The following is a 23,690-nucleotide window of genomic DNA, read 5'->3' on the forward strand; positions in this document are numbered from 1 at the left end:
CACATGGGTCACCCTGGTTCCAGTACTATTATAACATGAGCAAAGGCTGATATTTATTGCTTCAGCCACACTCTGTCCTATACAGCTCTTAAGCTTAAGATACTAGTTATTTCTAAGTGGAGAGAAAGTGTTAAACTGGCAGGCATTCTGTAAACACACACCATCTTGTTAGTTTGAAACTGTTGGTAGAAATCCATTCCACTAATGACAGAGCCAATGGAAACCTTAACTTTGCAAAAGATTTAAACTGATTCCAGAACACACAACATGGAATTCCTGTCTGGTAACAACATCTTTAAATGGAGCTTTATTGAGCTCTCCAATTCTCCAAAACTGTGAGGCTACAAGTTCAAATAATCAAATGACTCAAACAGTGGCCAATACTGGAACAAAAACATGGTCTTGAATACAGTTTGCATGCTCAATTTGAAAATTTGATGAGGTAGGTGGGAGATTATCAGAACTGAAAAATTGCCTATTCTCCCAAAAAACAGACTTTTGAAAAGAGAACAAGCAAAAGCAAAAACCGTACTGATTTTGCTTCTTATGGTGCATGTAGGATAGCATGACACATTCACATTAGAAAGAAGCACTTAATGTGCCTCTGGTATGTGAGAAGTAGAACCACGCTCTTCTTGGAGGTGCACATGAGAATGAGAAGTAATGGAAACATGTCGTAACCAGGGAAATTCTGATTAGATATTCAGTTAAAAATGAATGAAAGGCAGCACTGTAGCAAGATGCCTAGAGAGGCTGTGGATTCTTCTTCTCTAGAGACATTCAAAACCTGTCTGGATGTTTTCCTGTGCAACCCACTGTAGGGAACTTGCTTTAGAGGAGAGTTGGACAATCTCCAGAGGTCCCTTCCAACTTCTATGATTCTGTGATAATGAGGCAAACACAGGACAACCATGCCTTGGAGATACTGTAAGCAAGCCCCAAGCAACCCTTAGGAGGATGTCTGAATGTCTGCTGAGGAACAGAATAAAAAAATAGAATGTTCAACACAAGACTGAATCACCCAACTTCTTTTAATAGTCACATACAACCTAATGTACTCTGTTCATTCAACTCCCTACTAGATCTTAGCAATTAATCCTATTATTGAGCAGAGTAAAGGACTGGGACATATTTGTATGTTAAATACTGCTTTTTAAAATTTATTTAGCTTCTTTCTGTGACCTGCTGTCACACTAGTCTAGTGTGTTAAATGGCATCTTTCTTCATCAGGCAGTTTCAAAACATCTTATTAACAAATGACCCCAAGTCACATTCTGCTGCTACTGAATTATAAAATTCTAGGCTGAAACAAAGTTTCAGGTCAGTTGCTTTCTTTCTTTTCATCCATAGGGATACAGCTGCCAATGAGATGAGTGTGGATGGCTAGGAAATGTTGTGGAGTATCCTCAGTTGGAAGGGACCCATAAGGCCCATCAAGTCCAACTCCCATAGGAAACTTACCTAGTATACCTTCAGAAATACTGGAACCATTGAAGAGAATCAGCCCTAAAATGGAGCCCTGCTAGTGGACTGGCAACCAGCCTGATGTAACCCTATTTACTACAATCCTTTCAGCTTATCAACTAATTATTCAGTCATCACATATTTTTGTCTATCTATATGCTGGACATTTTGTTCAGAAGGATATTGTGAGAAACAGCATTGAAAGGTTTTCAGTAATCCAAACACACACCTCAACTGGCTTCCCTTTGTCAACTAAATGAGTAACCTGAACATAAAAGGAGACAGTTTTGTTAAAGAGGACTTTCTTTCCCTGTCTGAACCCGTGTTGGCTGTGGCTAATGAATGCATTGACTTTCAGGTATTTTTCAATAACTTCCAGAATATCTTTTTCCATAATTTTGCTAGGAATCAAAGTGAGAGTGACAGACCTGTAATTACCTGGGTCCTGAAAACCAGGATAGCATTCACCAGCTTCCAGTTGACTGAGATCTCCCCAGATTCCCTCGATTATTGAAAAATAATTGAAGGAGTTCTTGTGATGACATCAGCCAGCTCTTGGGAGTATACTGAGATGAATTCCATTGGGCCCTATAGGCTTCTATGCATCCAGCTGAAACAGCCAATACTGTTCAAATTTGGGACTGGCTAGGAATTGTTATTGTAGTCACAGTCATGCAACTCAGAGCTCCAGGGGTCCCGGTGCCCATCATCAGTACTGAAGATGGAGGCAAAGAAAGGCATTAAATGTCTCTGCTTTGTCTGTCTGCATTAAAAAGACTCTGTAATAGCTTAGTTGAGGAATGAAGCATTCTTTCTAGAGACATAAAACCCAGTTCAGAGGTTTTTATGTTAACAGATTACATACTGCCTGCAATTGAAGAAACTGCTTGGTAATACCTCTTGCTTCTAAGAAAGAGGTAACAGATTTGTATCTTGTGCAGGAGTTAAGAGAAGCAACTAAGAGATAGTTGATTAGGGGACCTCAGCATTATCTTTGTATTTTTTATTCTCTGGCCTTTGCCCAGCTGTTCTTTACCACTCTCAACAACTGTACTACATTTTTTGAGCAGAGAAAAAGAAGATATTTTCAAACAAACATCAAGGGTACACTTCTGTAAGCAGCAATGCCAATTTACAGGTCTTACTGAGCCCACCTCCTCCTTGTTTCAGCTCCTACTCAGGCCCTTTAAGTGGCTGGCATCAATTAAGAATACAGACAGAAATAAGCAGGCAAAAGCATGGAGTGATAAGAGGAAAAGACAGACAGAATAAAAGGCATTCTGCAGCCTGTCTTGGAAGCACTTTTACTTGATGTTTAACCACAATGTTAAATGGAGAGAATCAGTAAAGATGACACGGGCTAGGTTGCCTAACATGAATCTATGGCTGTATTTCTTCTTCCCCTCAAGTCAACAGTACAGAACAAAGATTTGAAGGAGCTGTGTTCAACAGAATTAGGGAAGGTAGACAAAAAAATTAGGGAAAACACTTCAGCAACAGGAAGAAAAACCTTATTACTTTTTGTCTGGAGCTTTTTCATTCTTCTGAGTGTTCAGCACAGGGAACCTGAGGATATTCCTGAAAACAACTTCCAAATATTTGAAATCTGAATAATACCTTCACTTTTACAGAACACCCATAGCCTAGATGGTTCAAGAAAAAATGCAGTGTTTGTAAGGCCTTCAATCTCCAAATAAGTTCACATTGAATCTCCCTTCCCTGGAGGACCTGCAAAAGTCATTCCAGGCTACAATTCAGTTTGACGTGTAAAACTGAAAAATGCCTCTGCTCATATGCTACCTTATGGACAATTGCAACAAAACCAAAACAAAACACAAAAAGGCCACAAGAAAACAAAACACATCCAACCAACCCTCATTAAAAAGAAAAATAATAATAATAATAATTAAAATAAATATACATATAAAGAAGAAAATCTATATTTCTCTTGTATTCATAAAGCTGCTCATGCAAAGTCTACTTTTACATGCCGGAGAAAATCCACAGATTGAGCTGCAGGAGGTTCAGCAAGGGATTGCCTGAACACACCTCTATTACTTAGTTGAAAAGGACATTGAAGTAAGAATTTGCTAACAGTGAGAGACAGCCTTTTAACAGCATGACTCCAGCAGACGTTTTAATAACCAGCCTACACATTTTTACATTGTCAGCATACTATGACATTGAGGGAGGCAGAGCAATCTGCCTGGATCTTTGTGGGAAGAGTGGAAGTTGCCAGAAGTAAGTGTTTGGAGGGTACACTAAAAGGGCCAGGCTATGTGTACATGGCTGAAACATAAGCTACTGTTCAAGGAAGCTCTTTTAATAGGAATCCAGTTTATTTATTTATTCAGAAGCAGATGGCATCCTCTCAAGATGTTATGCAGAACATGACACACAAAACAAGTATTTTCATCTCAGCATATTTTTTCTAATCAACTCCCTGCTATTCAGCATTAAATGACAAACAAAAATCTAGTCTCCAGAGACTGGTAATACACTAGGCTAACTCAGGGTATAGCAGCAAGTGATGAAATGTAATGACTCGTAATACACTGGAGTGCAGACCAGATGACCTCAATGTCTTTTGATTCAAATGTTATAAAAAAAAAAAAAAAAAAAAAGCATTCCAAATGTAGAGCACATTTGATAGACAGACTCCGTGACCTATGGTTAACCAGGAAGTGCTTAGTGCATCTTCCTGTGTTTATACAAAGGAAAATAGAGGCAAGAATTCTTACTATAAGGTATGTCAGGAATACTGTCCTGCAAACATGGCATTGTATTATTCTGTATGATATTGCACATAGCTTCCACATTGAGTTTTTGTGCAATTCTGCCTGAATCATGACCATAAATCTCCATTCACTGAGAAGTCTAAACTCCTACCAAGACTTTGTAGAAGGTTAGCACTTAAAAGAACATCTTATCACTACAGACACACAAGACATAATTTAAAAAGAAGCCAAATACTATAAAACATTCTCCTCTCTTGATCCTCCCTACAACACAACTAGTCTCTGAGACTGCTGAGCATTCCCTTTAATCAATATTTTTCCTTTAAATAGAGGAGAGTCATACATATCCACATACGTTGATACACTGAGGCTAATTCCACATACAATAGTACAATAAAAATTACTTATTTTGTCATTACAACATTGCATGCCACAATCCAGCAGTTACTGCATATACATCCAACTATTATGGTTCTCTTTCCTCCCTCTTTCCAGAGTTTCCAGGTGCTCCCTGCACCCCCATACAAGACCATCACCTTCTACACTCTGTGGGAGGATGCCCTTAACCTTCCCTCACCCTCTCCCATAAAAATAACTCAGCCTTCCATTTCTTCTATCAGCAACAGCTGCTCCGTGCACACACTATCCATCCTTGGGCTACTAGCCTTGCTGAGGGAGCAAGGGGCCTAGCAGAGATGCTGCTGCCATAAAGAGCATGCAGTTGTTGCAGAAAGCATGTGGCAGCTGCTCCTGCTAGCAGCCTCCCTGCTTATCACTTCCTTGCTCCTGCTGGCTTCACCATTTCTGATACAAGTCAGGATGCCACTGAACTTCTGGACTTGGCCACCTGGGTACACCGCTGGCTTATGCTCAGCTGAGTATCGACCAGCACCCCCAGGTCCATTTCTTCCACGTAGCCTTCCAGCCACTCTGCCCCATGCCTGCAGCATCGTGTGCGGTTCTTGTGGCTAAACTGCAGGACATGGCACTTGGTCTTGTTGAAGTTCATCCTATTGGCTTCAGCCCAGCTGTCCAGCCCATCCCTCTGTAGGTCCTTTCTTCCTTTAGGGACATCAACACTTCCTTCCAAGTTGATATCTTCAGCAAACTTACTGAGGGTGCACTGAACCTCCTTGTCCAGGTCATCAAAAGATACTGAAGAGGACAGGTCCCAGTACTAATCCCTGGGAAACACCAATTATGTCCAGTCACCAGCTAGATTTAACTGCATTCACCATTATTCTCTGGGCCCTGCCATTCAGCAAGTTCTTTACCCGGTAAAGAGTGTACCTGTCCAAGCCATGCATTGCCAGCTTCCTCAGGAGAATACTGTGTGAGACAATGCTGTCTACTATGTGCGGTCAAATGTTAAGATAAAAAAAGAAATTATATCTTTTATCAAACTAAGAGCATCTCAAGAAGGCTCACACCCAAAGTTCTCATGATTAAGAATGATAAAAGTTTACAAAGTTATAGTTGTATCACTATAGAATTTTAACATTCTCTCTGGACATTTCAATGGTAAATGATGTAGGTAAATAAAAAATAAAAATGTCTTAGTGTGAGTATTCCACTGATTACAATTGGCACTCTAATTTTATCATAAGGAGCCTTATCAAAACATCATTAAGGGGCAGAAAGCAAAATTTAGGTTTTGTTTAAATGTGCCGCTGTTATCTGAGATTCTGAGACCACTGTTATTTGAGTGATTTTATCCAACTCAAAGTGCCTTTGAGAAGATCAGCTTGCATCATTATTTTTCTCCTCCCTGATATATCCAGAATGCTAAAAGGTCTCAACAGGTCTGCAGAAATTACTGGAGGCTGCCAAGCAAACTGTGTAACCTGGAAACACATGATTTCAAACAAATGACTATATGCCTGAGTGTTAAAAACTTTATCAGTGCTTTAGCATAGCATTTTTATAGTATATTTATCATTGCTGTAGTATAGCATTTAATTTGTTGATTTAAACAAAACTTTTACTTCACGGTATAACTGATATAAACAGGTGAAACTAAAATTTAACTGAACTGAAGTAAGATAAGTACTGGGCAGAGCATTTCTAGGATCTCATCGCAATTTCCAGTTTTCTCCAAATTCTTTATGTAAAAAAAAAAATAAATCCAAAAACAAACCAACTTATATACTAACCTCAGACACTTGAGAAACGTTTCTCTCCTTGTAACTAAAGCAATAATACAATCAGAGCAGGCTTGCAGGAGTATCTGTGAATACTGAACACTTAGCAAGGTAGTTACCGGCTTATACACAAGCACTTTAAAAACATACAATAACTGCATAACTATCACAATGCAAGAAACAAAAATCCTCCGTGACTTTCAAGGATTCCTTGGGATACTGGTGTATCTAAGCTTCCATTCAAAGACCCCAACAGCCCTCTGAAGGGCCATCACTGGAGGTGTTCAAGGTCAGGTTGGATGGGGCCTTGGGCAACATTATCTGGTGCCTAATTGAGGGGTTGGCAAACCTACCGAAAGCAGGAGGTTGGAACTAGATGGTCTTTGAGGTACCTTCCAGCCCAAGCTGTTCTGTAATTCTATGACTCCCCATCCTGAAAGAGAACTGCCAAACCAGCCCTTGTGCAAGTCACTCTTCCCTAGCAAATGTGCTGGGCTTACAACATGTTTTGGTGAGAGGCTAGGAAAAAAAAATTGGCACAATTGAGTAGAAGTGTTGTAGAGAGAGCAGTAAGTAGTCAAATTGAAAAAAGAAAAAGAAAAATCATTCAAAAACTGACTCACTATAATGGATTTCTTTGAGTTATTTTAGGTCCACAGAAAAAATTATTTGATGTACTTATCATAGAATCATAGAATGACTTGGGTTGAAAGGGACCTCAAGGATTAGCTCCCAACTTCCCTGCCACAGGCAGGGTTGCCAATCACTAGATCCAAGTACAAGATCACATTGCCCAGGTCCCCATTCAATCTGCCCAGGCCACCCACAACCTCTACGGGCAGCCTTATAATAGAAACACAGATTAATATGTAAATGTACCCACACCCCTCAAACAACAACGAAATCCACATGAAACATCCTAATATTTCATCATGAAGTTGGAAGATCATAGCAAACCTTATTATTAACCTGGCTAAATACTAAAATACAAGAGAAAATTACAGAAGAGGTATAGAGATGCTACTGCCAGGTCAACTACAGACTGAATGACTTCTACCAAGATTTATTAGGAAATATATTTTGTTAAGTATTTTCCCTCCCTGCCTTTAATCTGAACATATGGATATATATATCGCCTATCTGTATTACATTACTCTGCTGGATTTGTAATTTATAATACACAATAATGCAGTAACAGTTTCTTCAGACAGGCACTGAACAAATATTATACTTGAATTGCAAAGAATCTAGAGAGATTCATTAATTTCATTGAGGCCTAAATCGCACCTGTCAATCTAAAACAAATAGGATATAAATTAATTAGATATCAGACTGTATACCAGGAATTCAAAAATAGAAAGCAAAGTAATATATTAAAAGAACGGCGGGGGGGGGGGGGGGGTGGGAATGGGGAACTGACTAAATCCAAACTTTTCTTTTAAGAACTTTTTTTTTTTTTTTAAATGTAATAAATCTACACAACTTTTTTTTTTTTTTTTTTTTCTTCTTCTAAACAACTTTTTACTATGGCACATTATAAGAAAGAATGATGGTGTCCTGAAGATGATCACCATGCCAGAGTAAAATTTCATACCAGAACAGAAAGGAATTCAGATCAAAATACCTTTTGCTCTCAGTGAATCAAGTTCACTTTCTTCTTCAAAGCTTTAAGGCAAGCCAAACAATAAAGAACAGTTGTGGATAATGTTTGTTTTAACTTGTATTACTTTAGAAGAAGACTTAAAGCTCAACCTTTAATGCCAGCTAAGACTCTGTATTTGGAAATGCAAACAAAGTCTGATTTCCAGAGGTCCAGAGCACCAGTGCTTTCCTGTCAAGCTAATAGACTTGGAAGTATCTAAATTGTCAGCTGGGGGGAAAAAATTACTGTGACAAAAATCATACCATTGATTTGCCATGTGTCTTAAAAGTGCTTGTGCTTGAATAATTTTATCCATTGCATTAAAAGCACATTAAGCATAATATAGTTGTTCTTTTTTTTCTTTTACTTTACAGCATCTAAAAGGTTGTTGAATCTAGCATTCCAGAAAGGAACAGAAAATCTTTGAAATAAGCATTTTTACTGAATCTTAGAAACATCAAGTAGAAACATCAAGTGAAAATAAATCAAGTTGAGATAACTCATTTCAGAATACTTATTCCAGAATAGATCCTGAATTTTGAGCCATATTGATCTTACTAATGGAGTGGCTGCTCAAAATGTGTTATACTACAGGATCATTTACAAAAAGCCCATTCTCTTATTTTAAGTGTATTATAAAATACTTTTTTTTTTTTTAATGGAAAACATACCACTTCTTACAAGAACATGACATAAGAAATATGATTAAATATAATTCTTCCATTTTTATTATTTTTATTGTTGCTCTAATATTGTTTGAGATTAGAAAGGATATTTAAAAAGAACAACACACTCCCCGACTTAACTGACTGACTGCAGGAACCTCAAAAGCTGACAAAAGTTAAAGCACCGTCAACATACAAAATAAAGAAAGAAGGAAATAAAACACCTCACTATCTCAGTGATGCTAATCAAAGATGTAACTTGTGCTTAGTATAAACTTCTGAGCATTTTAAACAGGTTTTCAAGCTAATTGCCTACACATTCGCACAAAGTAAAAATAGATGGTTTTCCAAACTAAAGAACATAGAATCATCAGTCATTCTTTGTACTCAGAAACAAAAATAAACAATGAATCACAGACACACAGTACATTATTTCAGATATCAATTATTACCACATTACACAGTTTTCCTACTTGCACTCACATGAGAAAAAGTTTCCCTGAGGTGTTTTCCTGCATCACCACACATACATCTTTATGGTATTACCAACTTTAAGAGAAATCCTAGCAGGATATTCCTTCCATATGTTGAAAATTAATTTTAAATTATCCATGCCAGTACAATTTTATGTCTGGTAAAATAAGAATTAGCTTTACATTTATGGTTGGTTTCAATTCACTGCTATATTTCTAAAAAGTGCCCACTGACTTTGAAATCTGTCCAGAAAATGAGGAAAGGGGGTAAATGAGGATTAGGGGAGAACTCGGTGCAACAAATCTGTTTACACTTGAGGGTCTTCTGAGACGGCTGTTTCAAAACCAAAAAGGATGAATGTAAATCAGTACTGTTTATTGAAAGCATCTACACTTTGCAGAAGTGGAAGGATTATTTATTTCCAAATAATTTCATGCAGCTTTCTAAACATTTTCTAAAGGATGGGTATGAATATGGGTGGAATTCTTAAAAGAGTTTTTTTTGTTTGTTTCTTTGTTTTTAATAAGTTGGAAAGAATATGGATCTGGAGTAGAGAAAGGGTAGTGTCCCAATTCACAGCTTGTCCACTGGAATATGTTAGCAACAGGACACTGTTTTCAATTTCCAACAGATATTAGCTATTAGCTACTTATTTGGTGTGGTTCAAGAAGTGGGTGCAGTTGTTGATGCTGAAAAGAGGCAAATGTGGAACAGAAGTGAGAAAAAGGTCTACATTATGGGAAAAATGTCAGTTCTCTGTAACCAAAGATGTAGTCCACATCACTATGTGGGGACATACAGGCATCTAGTCCTAGACTCCAAGGGGTTGCAGGTCCCTCACAGTAAGGCCTCAGTACATCCTAGACCAGAGTTCCACCTTCTTTTTACTCTCCTAATGCCTACCCTAATATTCTAAGAGGAAATTAGATTCTCTCAGTATTTGTTCAGAACAAATTAATTTCATAAATAAAAGTTGAGTGAAATATTCTGTACCTAATAACAGCTAGCAATGCAGGACAAGATATAAAACTCCCTGCATTACAATTTTCAGGTCTGTCACAGAAAGTTTCCTTCCTTCTACAGCAAGTGGACTTATTTTTCTAGAACTATAATGTTCATTCCTACAAACACAGTTTAGTACCGCTATCCTTACAAATGCCTATAATTCTTTCACATGATCATTACCTTTAAGCTGTTCTCAGAACTAAATGGAAACTTCATCAAAAGGCATTATCTATCTACTTTGGATGTGACATCTTTCAATTTATTTTGACGTCTGTGTGTCTTATTAATTCATTCCAGAACAAAAATTTCCAACATCAGTAATTATTTCATCACATCTCTAATTTAATTCTTCTCTAAGATAATCAGATGCAATATTTTCAGTATTCCCATCAGATGTATAATTTTTTTTAACACCCTTTTGTTCCTACTGCACCAGTATTCATCAGTAGCTTATCCTAGATTTGCCAACCATATATACATAGCAAGTCTACTCAGAAGGTTCTCATGTGGAACTGCCTGAGAAGGCAGCTAGCCAGTTTTTCCACTTCCTCTCTCTCATTTGAGCTCATCTTCAAAATGACACAGCAATCTGTGGGACAGCAGTGCTAATGCATGGAAGACACTAGACCAGCAAATCCTTGTTATTCATACTTGGTTATACTTAAGCACAGTGACAAATGTGTGTGGCAAAGAAACCTTGAGAATTTCTTTAGCTCAATATTAAGCCAAGCTTCTCAAAGTCATCCTCCACAGTCTTTAGGCACTCCTATCCACACCCAGCCTTCAAAACCAGTTTAGGAGCCAGCAAGGAAAATGATCAGTCCAAGTTATTCCCCTGCTGTTCCACCACATAGCTTCTGTTTTAGCTTTAGATATATCCCTCTGAAGTTTCAGTTTTCTTCTATCTTAATAACTATGTGCCTCTCTGCAAGTTTTTGTACCTCCACTGACCACTGCATTTTTTATTTTTTTTAAGATCAATAATACATATATATAAGCACAGATCCTATTACAGAGCCTTGGGACATCCTACTGCTAAGCTTCTGACACAACTGAAATGAGCCATTAAGCCTCCTCCACTTTCTATCTTCCCAGCCGGTTTCTCAGCAGTCTTTCGACACAAACCTGCTTACTTCCTTTAGTTGTTTCATTCAAGGAATATTTTCAAAGAAAATTTATGACATTCTGTACTTCTTTATCTACTGCTTCAGGTGTGTTCAAAGAACTCAATACAATAGAAAGATGGTCTCTTTTTCCAGTTAAATCTTAGAATTTTCCAGTTTTCAGATACATTCGAACACAGAATAGTCTAGTTCAAAGCACGAGTGTTTATGATTTGCCTTTGTTTCTTAAAATCATCTAAAATGTAATAAGCTTTAAAGCATTTTAAATGATAAATACTTCTCAAATAAAAACTAAAATCTCCTTTATATACAACCTAATATTTCAAAATTAAGCAAACAATAACTAGAGCAGAATATACTGATTGTTGACTTCTGGCTTAAGGAATTTGAGTGTGCATTCTTAAATGTGCTTATGATATAAACGGTATCTACAGAAGATCATCTAGTCATCTTCATGCTTGATCTTAAAAACTGCAGTTGCACAGATGTACTGCTTATATATTTATTTTCTGTTACTTAAAAGAATTGTAGAAATAATCACAGCACTAGTTCTGAATCACGATGATCCCAGTTTGAATTTGGCAACTTGCACCTGAAGTAGATATCCCAAGGCAATATAGGATCTTGGTATTTCATTAGGTCTTGATAATAAAACAAAGTGTATTTGCAGTCACCTGTTCAGTACAAGTCTGTCATCTCTTATCCAAGTAAAGAGTGAAAATAAATATATTAAAAAAAGCATTCATTTTTTAAAATCAGTTTTCTATCTTTTACCAGGATTAAATGAAAAAAAAAAATTATAGCTCATTTACTAATTCTGTGATGTTTCCCCACCTATAACAGCCTCCCTATGAGATCTTTTGTTGGCAGAAAATTTAACTGCACTCTCAGCATCTCCCCTTTCAAGTATATAATGAACCATACTAAGATTATTTTTGTCCAGGTTTTATGGATTTTTTTGTCAACGTATTAAGATTAATCTTCTTGTCAACAGAACACAGATCCACATTGACAATTTTCTTAGGAAAGTTACATTCAATCCACTTCAGAGTCTTAAGAAAGATGTTTCCACTCAAAAGTGGAAACAGCATGGGACAAAAAAGCATTGATGGTTACTACGCCAAAGTAAAACACACTGTAAAAAACACTGTGTGAGTATTTCTGATTGCACTTCCCACTTCTGCTGTATTATCAAAAGCTGTTTTAAAGTTGCACAACTTTGACAATGTGGAAAGAAAAAAAATGAACAACCAGTTCAACACTTCTGTCGACATATTCAGTCTGATCTTTACCATGTTTTCTCTGCAGAGATCTAAGTAAAATAGGTTGAAAATGAGCCTCACAAAGAGAACTTTTGCTTCACACAACACTTCTTTCCCAATGTTACCATGACAGGTATGACAAATGTGTCCAGGGAAATCACTTCTGTTTGATCTTTATGCAAGTACAATAGGAATATGTGATGGCTGATCATAATTGACCCCCTCAGAGCAGTCGTGAGATTTAGACCCCAGAGACTGGATCCTCAGTTATTCTAAATTGATGCAGTGCCTGTAGAAATGTGCAGCTAACAGCATGGGGCTTTATCACTGGGCCTGAAGATGCAATACAAATGTTGGTGAAGATAACAGAAATTTTTTCTGTAAACAGAGGTTCAAAATTCTATGTCCAAATTGAGTATTTCTTGAGAAATTTCTTTCATATATACAGATAGATAAAATCCAGAGATCCCATTAAAGGGGAACTCATTTTTCTGGGGCAAGTTGCATGCAACCTTGTGTGTATATGTCTCCAAGGACATACCTTTTCCCTCTCTGTCACACTGATAAAAATAAAAATGCCTTGAAAGGAACATTTGGCCACAGTGGAATTGGGGTTAGGGAAGCAACCAAAAGGAATGGGTTCATTCTTTCCAAAGTAGTTTTTCAGCTGTATCAGAAATCCACACCAACAGTGTTCAAACAGACAAACCTGGCATCCAAATCCCCAGCATCTGAGTTCAAGGCAGTGAAACACAGCAAAAGGCAGAAAAAGCGAGAAACCAGATACTTACTCCTTATATACTCTGGAAGACAGCCTTAAGACTCAAACAAGCCTTGTAATTAAATCCTACTTTGTCATTACAGTAATCTATTGACATAAACCAGTATATCTTGAAGACGAAAGACTTTCACATAAGTTCTCCATCCTGGAGAATCATGTAAAGCACAATGATGTATACCACGTACCAGAAACTGCAGAAGTGTGTGTGTGTGTGTGTGTGTGTGTGTGACGTACAAAACCCAGGAAAGGATGGGATAACAGACTGATTTTCCACATAATACACACCATCCAGACTACCGCAATACTTAAAGCTTTTGCAGGTATGATATGGCAGAAAAACAAAGATACAAATTAACAATTTAGAGTATTATTTTAGTTAAGAGGAGAGAAGCTAAAGAAATTGAAGATGACTTAACAGATGGAAAATTGATGCAAGATAGTGCATAATAGAAGTAATAATGAGAAACCTTCAAAAGTAAATTCTAAACAACATATACCTTCTAAGGAAAAAAACCCAAAGGTAGCTAAGGTTGATTAAATTAAAACTGCTTTACTCTGAATTAGCGATTTGCAAAATGCAGACACAATAGAAAAAATACAAAACTACACACTGCTGCATTCAACAATGCGGTTTAACCAGTAATGTCAAAAGTTAGGCAGGTTCACAAAGGACTTTAACCCATTTAATTGGCTTTTGTTTCCACTAATAAAATGCTTGGTTGCTTTCCAGATCACTTCATAGAGATCAAACCACCACCCAAGTGCAATGTACAAACATACTGGAAAAGGAAGTTCCTGTCTCAAGGCTTTTTTTGGAATGATGTTTTACTACCAAAACATAACAAAAACAAATAAAAGGAGTGCTCAGAGCTGCTTGTCTTTTCAGAATGCTAAACAGGAATCTGAAGAACTGCAACACATCATCCCAACTGTCCTTTATTTGTACTGTTCACTAAAATTCCCACAGGAGTGAGTTCTGCGACTTTCCTCTTGCTTTACAGATGGGTTATATGCATCACTTGTGGTCTATGAGGACAATTAGTCTGGTTCACACCCTACACGCCTTCATCAGCTGCAATACTCTCCCCAAGGGCCTCCTGACCCTGGCCCAATGATTTTGCAACACAGCAAAATCTTAAGCAAATAATAAGTACTATTTTCCATGTTACTGAAAGTGGCTTCCAAATCTGCAGGTTTTAATTCCACAAACTGTTTTGAATAATGGAGAGAACGGGTAACAAACAATGTGAGCTCAATAATTTTTCTCAGGATGCCCGGCTTTTCTTTCGGTGCCAGTACCATTGTTTTAAGACAAGAACAGCACCATCATTCAACTGAAAAATCAGCAGACACCCTTGCTGCCCACAGTTCAATATACTCCAGTCATCTTTCTATTGTCAGACAGCCTATTGCTCATGCAAGTGACACATCTGAAGTAGCATGTGCAAAGAGGGAGGTGCTAATGCCACCGTACACACAGCAGTGCTTGTTCATCTAGCAAAGCGACATAATCCAATGCATTTCTTGTATTTCTTCTTTTCATGCACACTGGACAGCATCCTGTATTGCTCTAATTGTGACATAACATACAGCTATGTGGGTGCTTCTCACTTGTTTTATGCTTCCAGAAGTTTGCATGCCTTTCTACACAAAACTTGTTTGTACCATTTATTCTCAATTACATCCACATGTTGGACATCATTAGCCAAATAGAAGTCTTGGTGACCATAGAGAGACCCAGAAATGTACAGAAAGAAAGCTAGAATTTTCCAAGCAATGTAATTCACCTAATTTCTACTCAAGTTTTGCAGGAGTTGAAAAACCAGTTCCGTGTTTTAACTCTTCCTAAAACTGAAAACAACTTTGGTCTTGCGTGGCTCACAGATTCCCTTCATAGTTTCACTTCTTGTGCATTCTACCGAAGAGAAATTCCTAGAATAGCTATAAGCAAACTACGTTTAAAAAATTTGCAGTGGATTTTCAAAGTTATTCAATTTTGATTAAAGAAATACGCTTTCAAAAATCTCAAATGTATTTGAACCTCATATCAGATACAAGGTCCTACCTGCTTTTGAGTAATACAGCTTGCTTGTAGGTACCATTAAAATCTCTTACACAACATCGAAGTTTTTGGTGATGTTTTTTTTCTATTTCATCCCTCCATTTATAGATCACTTCTATCAGCATTTAGTAACAGGATTTTTAGAAAAACTGGAACCACATAAGTGATAATTCAGTGACAAAGTCCTGCTTTGTATATATGCCACCAATATATGCTAGTATATTGAATATTACTCCATCAACTTTGTTGCAAGGCCAAGCCTCTTTTAAAATAGAAATATTCAATACAATGATGTGTTTTCTTAAAACATATGGTCTGGACAGCTGCTAGATTTTGGTACGCTGAAACCACCAAGTACCAGAGCAAATTCAACTATTACTTTACGCTCCCAGCACTTCTACGTATGTATCTAAATATTTGCTAGTTGCCTTTTCTAAGACCATTCTTAGGAACAAGAACTGCCATGACAGTTTGTCATCTGAAAACATGACTAGATGCTACAATAATACCAATATTTCGGTGTAATTCCAGTCATAAAACTGTGATTCTCCGATGCATACAATGTTTGAGGTTTTTTCTAATTATAAAAAAAAAAAAAAAAAGAGGCTGGGGAAAAAACACACAAAGAACTGACAAATTTTTGAAGAGTTTCAGCATCATGAACATCTTTTTCATATTAACATTTTTAATGTTTATTTTTCCAATTTTACTCACAGAAAATCAACACCTAAATCAGCTGTGACAATCAAAGCTGTCTAAAATGGATTTGAAATGCAATTTGCATTTCCCTAGAATGCTTCAAAATTATGTTTTCTAATTAATGATTTCTGTTTTAACTAATTCGGATTTTTCCCACTAAAAATGTTTTGAGAAAAATTTCCTGAATCGGCTCAAGTACAAACTTTCCTCAAAATATGCTTTTATCTTCCTGACAGCACGTGGCAGTAAGAACTCTTAAAACTAACAGAAGGTGTACGTGGAAGGGGTGCGAAGTTTGGAAAGAGTGCTCCAAACGCCAGATCTATCATTTGCATTATTAATATGCCAGATCTGGTGTGCATGAAGAGCTAGAGATGAGGGTACAGATTTGAGGAAGTTTCTGCACAATTAACAATTCTGAAGTGATTCCTAAGGTGTTGACAGTGCTGAAAATGTGATGAGGCGTCCAGTTAGGACAGAGGGAATGTCCTGAGTAAGGAACAGAACAGGATTCTGAACAGCTGGAAACCGGTGCAGGGGAGGAAGAGGAGTGTCTACTTATTACATTTCAATGAATAGCAGAGTGACATTAAAAATAAAACCAGCAAAGAGCAGAGTGCAGCTTTAATGAAGAGAAGGAGAATGCGTCAGCTTATTAAGCTCCAAGGCCAGGCTAGTTCTTGGCTTCCTTCTGAACGGAGGTCCAATCTGCCAATGCAGAATAGCTGAGTTGAACCACGGGCTTGTATGAGAGAGAGTTCTGTCACAGAAATTTTAAGATGCTAGGGAAAGAGACAGATGTTGAATACATCTGGGTATTATTCCTCCATGACATTGTTTCCAAGCCTTATAATCAGAGATTTACTGCTCAGTTTGGACAGTACCCCAGAAAAGTTGTAGAGGAGTCTATTTGCAAAACCATAACAAATTAGGAAATTTGCTTCCATTTCCAAGCAAGCTGAACAGCTCAGGTTGGAAGCAGTGTTGTGAGAAAAGGAAAACCTCAGTTAATAGCTCACCAGGAGCAGAAAAAAGCAGAAATGTGCCATGTATCTTTGGGCAGCCATGCATCATGACTATCTCCTTGGTTCCTCCTGTTTTGGTCCACACCTTAAGATCTTGTGAAAATGTCAGTGGGAGGAAAATCTTGTATTCTGGTGATTGCAAGCACAGCTTTCAGCATTAGATGAAGGAGGTGGTGACAAGGGAACTGCAACACCTCAGTGAAATAGGTTAATACACCTCCACTAATCTTTTACATGCCGCTATCACTCCTGTACAGGACTTTCAAATCCCATTTCGTGCCCTGTAACAAGCCCTTGCTACACTAGCATTACCAGAGTGAAAGTTTGGTGGGAATGATTTAATTCGGAGGCTATTAACCTACTTAAGAAGGTCCTTTTTTATTTCCGTTGCGTAGTGTGGGATTGGTTTTTTTGTTTTATTTGTTTATTTGGTTTTGTGAATGCCTCCAGGCAAAAACCAGGATGCTGAAGGCAGTGCTAATCAATCACTTCAATAGGAACAACTCCACTGTGCTCCAAAGCACATATTATTTATCATGAAACCATCACATGTGTGAACACTTATCTATCTCACCTGCAGAAGAAACTTGCACACTGACATCTCTTGCTTTTTCCCCCCTCCGGCTTTGTTTACATCCTCAGAGATACACATTTCCTCTTTAGCCCATGCAAAGGAAGGGATATTCGAGGCATTAATGTGTGCATTGCCATGGTTACCTAGTTCATCTGCAGCAAAAGGGGTTGGTTCATGACCTGACACCACAGCTCCAGGAGAGCATTCCTTCCTTCTTGACCACTACAGACACGTGGGAGATTTTTTCATAAAAATCTGAATGCAAGCAACATTGGGACAAGCAACTCAACCTCTCACAAAGTCTTCACCATATTTTTCAAGCAAGTCATCAACCAAAGAACATCTGCAGATTTTACTCTCTGAATTTTATCTGAGGAGAACATCACACTTGAGAACTTAGCTTCAGAAGCAAGCAACAACATGTTGAGTCTGTCATGGGAAACAAATGTTTGGGGCATCAGAATGATGACCATATTAAACCAGTCTCTCGTCAGGGTGAAGGGAATTAATAGCTTCCTCCCATCCAACCAAAGAAGCAGTTTGGATTTCTTCGGTATTAAAAATGTAGCTTAATTCACTCGCACTGTAACTACCGAAATATTGCCAAGTCAGGCGTTAAATCTAAATGGACTCTCAATACAAAATTAGGTATAAACAACAAAATATTGATAAAACATAACAATGACAGAATTCAATCCAGGCAGAAGGTGTATGTATCTCCACAGCTGGCTCAAATTTTCACTGGAAAGAAACATCAACTTCAGTTTTTAAGCAACATCACTCTCCCAGTTTTTTTATTGTAAAATAGATAAATTGTAAGAAATCCCTCCTCATATCATTCATCTATTTGCACAATGTACATTTCTAATATTCTTAACACATTTTAGTCTTTGATGTTATTTCAAGAAGCAGTGGTGCTATCTCTGGAAATGGTATACTGAATACATGAACCAAGCATGTCAAAGCAAACACAGATGTATCTTATGGTGGTTCTGAAAACACAAATACCAGTAAATCTCTGTGAAGAGAGCAAAGGCTAATAAAGTTTGAAATGGCTTTGTAGTAATACAGTTATGTAAAATAAAGCTGTGAAGTTCTCCAGACTTAACATTTCTGAAACAAGAGCAAGTAATCTGTTTGCATATTATTTGCAAAATGGATCAGTCAAATGAAAAATCTACATAAGAATGATTGACTTGTACACTTACCTTTTCCATTTATTGTTAATGCTGATGCAATTGTGGCTGTTACTGGCACTGGCAATTGTGGCACTAATGGATGTATCCTTGGTCGGCTCCCCATCCTGGCACGCTCTGCACCAGGTCCTAATAAAGCTCCCACGGGTTTTTCTGCTGCTACTTCAGGTGCTACAGAGTCTTCTTGATCCTGCTCTGTGTGGTCCATTTTATCAGGGCTTTCATTTTGGAAGCCATCAACTGCTGTCCGGCTCTTAATTGGACTTTTGGGCACTAGGATTTTAATACCTGATTTCGCAAGGTCCATATTTTTCCTTCCAGAAAGAGATGGTGAATTGTTTTTCCGGAACTTCTGTGTGGCAGTAAAGAGTTGGTTATTTTTTGACTCGTGGTCTTTACTCATAACTAAAGATTTAGTGGAAGTCTTTGAAAAAGAACTATTGGTAGACCTAGAAATTTGTTTTCTGGCGTTATTTGGAGAGGTCCTATTTGTCCTAGTTAATGTGCTTTCCTTTTGCTTTTCATTGTGACGCCTGTTAAATTCATGTATATATTCCTCACAATTAACAAGGTGCTGTTCTGGCTCCCAGGTGTCGTCTTCACTGTCATATCCTTTCCATCGCACCAAATACTCTGTCTTTCCCTTCTTGTTTTTCCTCTTGTCAACAATTCTCTCTACCTGTTAAAAAGGAAAACTAAACATTAGGCACAGGCAGACAGAAAAGTCAATCGAGCAACACACATGCAAATAATTTTCTGAACTGTACCTAGATTTTAAAATGATCTTTAGTCCTGTAATTCTCTATTGTAGCTCTATAGCATATAATCTTTCACTGCTGACTGGAAATGCCTCTCTTTATACTTCAGACTGTTATTTCCACCTAATAAAAGATGCTCTGAAATGTCAAAGTCGTTCTTCAATATGAATTTTGCATGCATAGGAACCTGAGTAAGATGCATATTGTTAACCATTGGCACTGGATCCTGATGAGTTTTAACACCAAGATCAATGTGACTGGGATTTCACACCGTGAATATAAGAGATCACACTTAAATATGCTGCAAAAACACAGTTTGCTTACCTTACTAAACTTATCAATGTATTATTTCCTGTTTACTTAGCATAAAGCTTATGTGAGAATATCTTACTTATGGCAAGTTATCCTTTAGTTACCAGGGACAGTATAATAAGATTAGAAGTCGGGGCAAATTTGGAATAGTTTTTAGAGGCTATTCACTTTGTGAAAACAGAGAACTTGTTTTGGCCAGAGACTTCAGTACACATACTTGAACCAATTACCATGCCTCACTTATCTGTAAATAGAGATGGTATTTATGTCACCAGCATTAAGCATGCACATGCTACGACTGCACATGGGAGCCATGGTGTAGAGGAATTCAGGCACTGGGGTAAGGCAGACAGGGCAGAGAGCAGCAGCTGCAGGGACAGAGGCTCATGCCTTGCACCAAATTTGCTGTCAGTCTTACTGCCACAACAGAGAGGGAATTCTTTCATAGAAATGGAGATCCAAGTGTAAGGCTAGACTCTGGATTTTGTCGATTTTCTCCCCCCCACTTTTTTTTTAAACTTTTTTTTTTTTTTTTCCCCTCCAGGCTTCTGTTAAATCCTCCAGCCTACTTTGTTTCAGTTATGGAACCTACACAGCTTTCTTCCAAACTCGATCTCCCTTTTGGTTATTAGGAAAAAAGAAAAAAAGAAAAAAAAAAAGGAGGGGGAAGAGGTATGTGATGAGACTAGCACTTATTAATTTACCTCCTAACCCGGCTGTCCAGCACCTTGTGAGCAAAGACCGTGCATACAAGCAACAATCACGCATACCTAGGATAACTTCTGAAGACTAGCAAAATCTACTGGAGTTGCATTAGAATGAAGCATCTACAGAATAATTTGGAAGGACAGAGGCAAAATACAGATACATATGTCACTTCTGAATCATGTCACTCTCAACAACAGACTCTCTTAACAGTACACCTCAGCTTTGACTCTTTATGTGGCAAGTAATCATATTGACCTGCATGGTTTACAACAGTGAAGTTAAATGATTGCTATTACTACAATTTCAGAAGCAAAATAACTGTGCTTCCTGGAACTTCACACTTTTCTCACAAGTGTTGTACTATGCTGTCCCGCCAAGAGGATGTTACACAGTTCTGTTTGTGTTGGTATTAAAAAGAACCAAAACAACAACAAAAAAAGACAAACACAAACTGTCAGACTGGTTGCACCTTTACCTTGTTCCTCAGTTGCATAGTGTTGGCAATTCAAAACGTTTTAGGGAACACAATATAAATTGTCCCAACATTGAAACATATTAAAACTGACTTTATTGTGATTATTGGGTTTAAAAAATACCTCACTATTGAAACTACTGTTTTCCCACTAAACTGTACTTCTTAACACAAACAATACCATAAGTAAAGTCACTCTGCAGAAATACACCTTTCCTTTCCTTTATGTAGACACTGAGTTAAAAAGTCTTCAAGTACTAAGTCAGAAATGTTAAATTAGTAAATAAACTCATGAATCATAAACCTTATATGATATTGTAAAAAAAAAAAAGTTACCATGTTGGTCTTGCTTGTTGTTCAATTTTCTTATGACCCATTGAAATAGATTTTCTAAATATGATTCGCAGAAAGATCTCTGCAACCAGACAAGGTATTTTTATTTTCTGCCAGGAAATCCTCATGACAATCCAAACAGCATCGAAATCTGGGCAGAAAGTTCTACTAAAGTTTTACATAGTGGAAGGCCACCCTTTAAGGGCACATCCTTTTAAAGCAGGAAGCCATTCTTCTCACCCAAAAAAATCCAGACACCTTGCAGAGATAACAGATGAACCTTAGAACAAGAGATGCAAAAATCCATTGCTAACCCAGTATTTTATAGAGCAAACAGGAATGCTTACAGAAAGCTGTTACACTTCACTGCACTGTCCAAATCTGCAACAAAACCCATTTTGATAATGCTCTTTTAAAGTTTTTTTATTTATTTTTATGACGCTGTTTAATTTTTCTTCTGTCTGTTTTATTTAAAACCCCCAAAATATAGCAATTGACCTGTTATATAGCAATTGACCTGTTATACATAATTCATCACATGTTTTCACAGTTTTATTGAGGGACTTTCTCAATTGGCTCCACTTAATTAAACTGCCTTCAAGCCACTAGGAAAGCTGCTCAGGAATATTCTACTTCAATACTTCTGCTGACAATAACAGGTACAGAAATGTTTCTCATCCAGGTTCGGGAAGAGAAGACTGGAACGTTTCCACAAAGTACGCAGAGTTGTGAAATAGGGTTATGCAGGAATGAACAGGAATGTTTGAATTCAATTTCAGAGCAACAATGGGACTATAAACTTGTACTTTTCCTCTTTTGCTACAGAAAAATAGTTTGGCCAAGTCATACATTTCTACCATATTATACAGTGGTGACATGATGTGGAATATAATGCAAGACACTTCTAGTTCATACATTGAAATATACTAACAACTTACACCCAAATATTAAAATGAACAAGAATGTAACTCAGCAGAGAAGTCCATCCTTAGTCTAAATTCCTACTTCCTAACACTTCAGTTGCGGCTCAGTTTGATGGTACAGCTAAACAGATAAAATAAGCCACATCAAAACAGGCAGTATTTTTTCATCCCCTGTTGCTACTGAGGAGCTGAGCTGGTGCTTTCCTGATCCTATGACGAGTGAGTTCTGAGAGCCAAAAACTGGCAGAGTGCCCCAAAGCACCAGGTAAGCACAAGACTGCATCCTAGGCCAAGATCACACCAGAAATGCTGGTGACAACTACTTCTTGCCAATTACCATTTCTACAGCCTCCAGTGCCTTCTGCCACAGGGTGAGATTTATTTTTAGTTCTTAAAAGGTTCTTTAGCAGCGGATACTGGCAGCACAATCTAGTTTTCAAGTGTTGTGGAAGGATCAAAAAAGAAAGAAAGAAAGAAAGAAAGAAAGAAAGAAAGAAAGAAAGAAAGAAAGAAAGAAAGAAAGAAAGAAAGAAAGAAAGAAAGAAAGAAAGAAAGAAAGAAAGAAAGAAAGAAAGAAAGAAAGAAAGAAAGAAAGAAAGAAAGAAAGAAAGAAAGAAAGAAAGAAAGAAAGAAAGAAAGAAAGAAAGAAAGAAAGAAAGAAAGAAAATGATTTAAAAGAGAAAAAAAAAAAATGATTGTAAGGGAAGAACAATCTGGGTGGCAAAAGTTAACGTATCCCACTTTATCCACTTGAAGTATTCATCAACTACACTTGAAACTCAGCCAGCACAAAAATCGACAGAAAATGAACACCATGCTCTGAGGTATAATCCAACACTGCAGCATCCATATTATAATCACACACAACGGTTATAGTTGAGACTTCCCATCTGCAAAATGGTAAATTTCCATTACTTCCATGAATGTGGTAAGACTTAATTAGTGTTTGCTTTCTCTCTCTTTGAGGAAGGAAATACTTCTGTTTGAACTGCTTTTAATAACAAAATAAACAGCATTTACACTTTAAAACAGAACAGATAAGATATGGTTGCAATCAAAAAGTCCTGTCTGGCTACAGCTGTGCCAGGTGAAAATGGTCATATTTACAGCCCATCTGCAACTGCTCCTCCCTCTGCCAAGCTCATAGACATCAACTCCACCCCATCTGTCCACATAACTCCTTGTGCAATTGTTACCTAACGTTGCTCTGTCAAAGTGACCTGGTTTAGATATTAAGAATACCTGAGCTAATGTAGGCATCCTGAAATAACTGGTTTGGAGAACAGCCACTTATGCGGTATTTCTGACACATCTAAGAAGACTGCAGGGGAC

The 23,690-nt window shown here is 37.5% G+C and overlaps 1 protein-coding gene across 7 annotated transcripts in view; it reads right to left on the reverse strand.

Annotated features, from left to right (window-relative positions):
• The window catches only part of CDYL (chromodomain Y like), a 100,672-nt gene that overhangs the window by 35,255 nt on the left and 41,727 nt on the right, over window positions 1–23,690 (reverse strand). For 5 of the 7 annotated variants that reach the window (XM_015854618.2, XM_015854623.2, XM_015854620.2 and 2 more), the window contains one exon: window positions 18,865–19,531. In XM_015854618.2, coding sequence (XP_015710104.1) covers window positions 18,865–19,531 — 667 coding nt within the window. Of the gene's footprint in view, window positions 1–1,892; window positions 2,014–18,864; window positions 19,532–23,690 lie in introns of those variants that run through there. The other 2 variants (XM_032442485.2, XM_032442484.2) reach the window with 2 other exon arrangements.

This window comes from Coturnix japonica, chromosome 2 (assembly GCF_054131305.1).
Source record: "Coturnix japonica strain WE chromosome 2, WE-NBRP24, whole genome shotgun sequence".
NCBI lineage: Eukaryota > Metazoa > Chordata > Aves > Galliformes > Phasianidae > Coturnix > Coturnix japonica.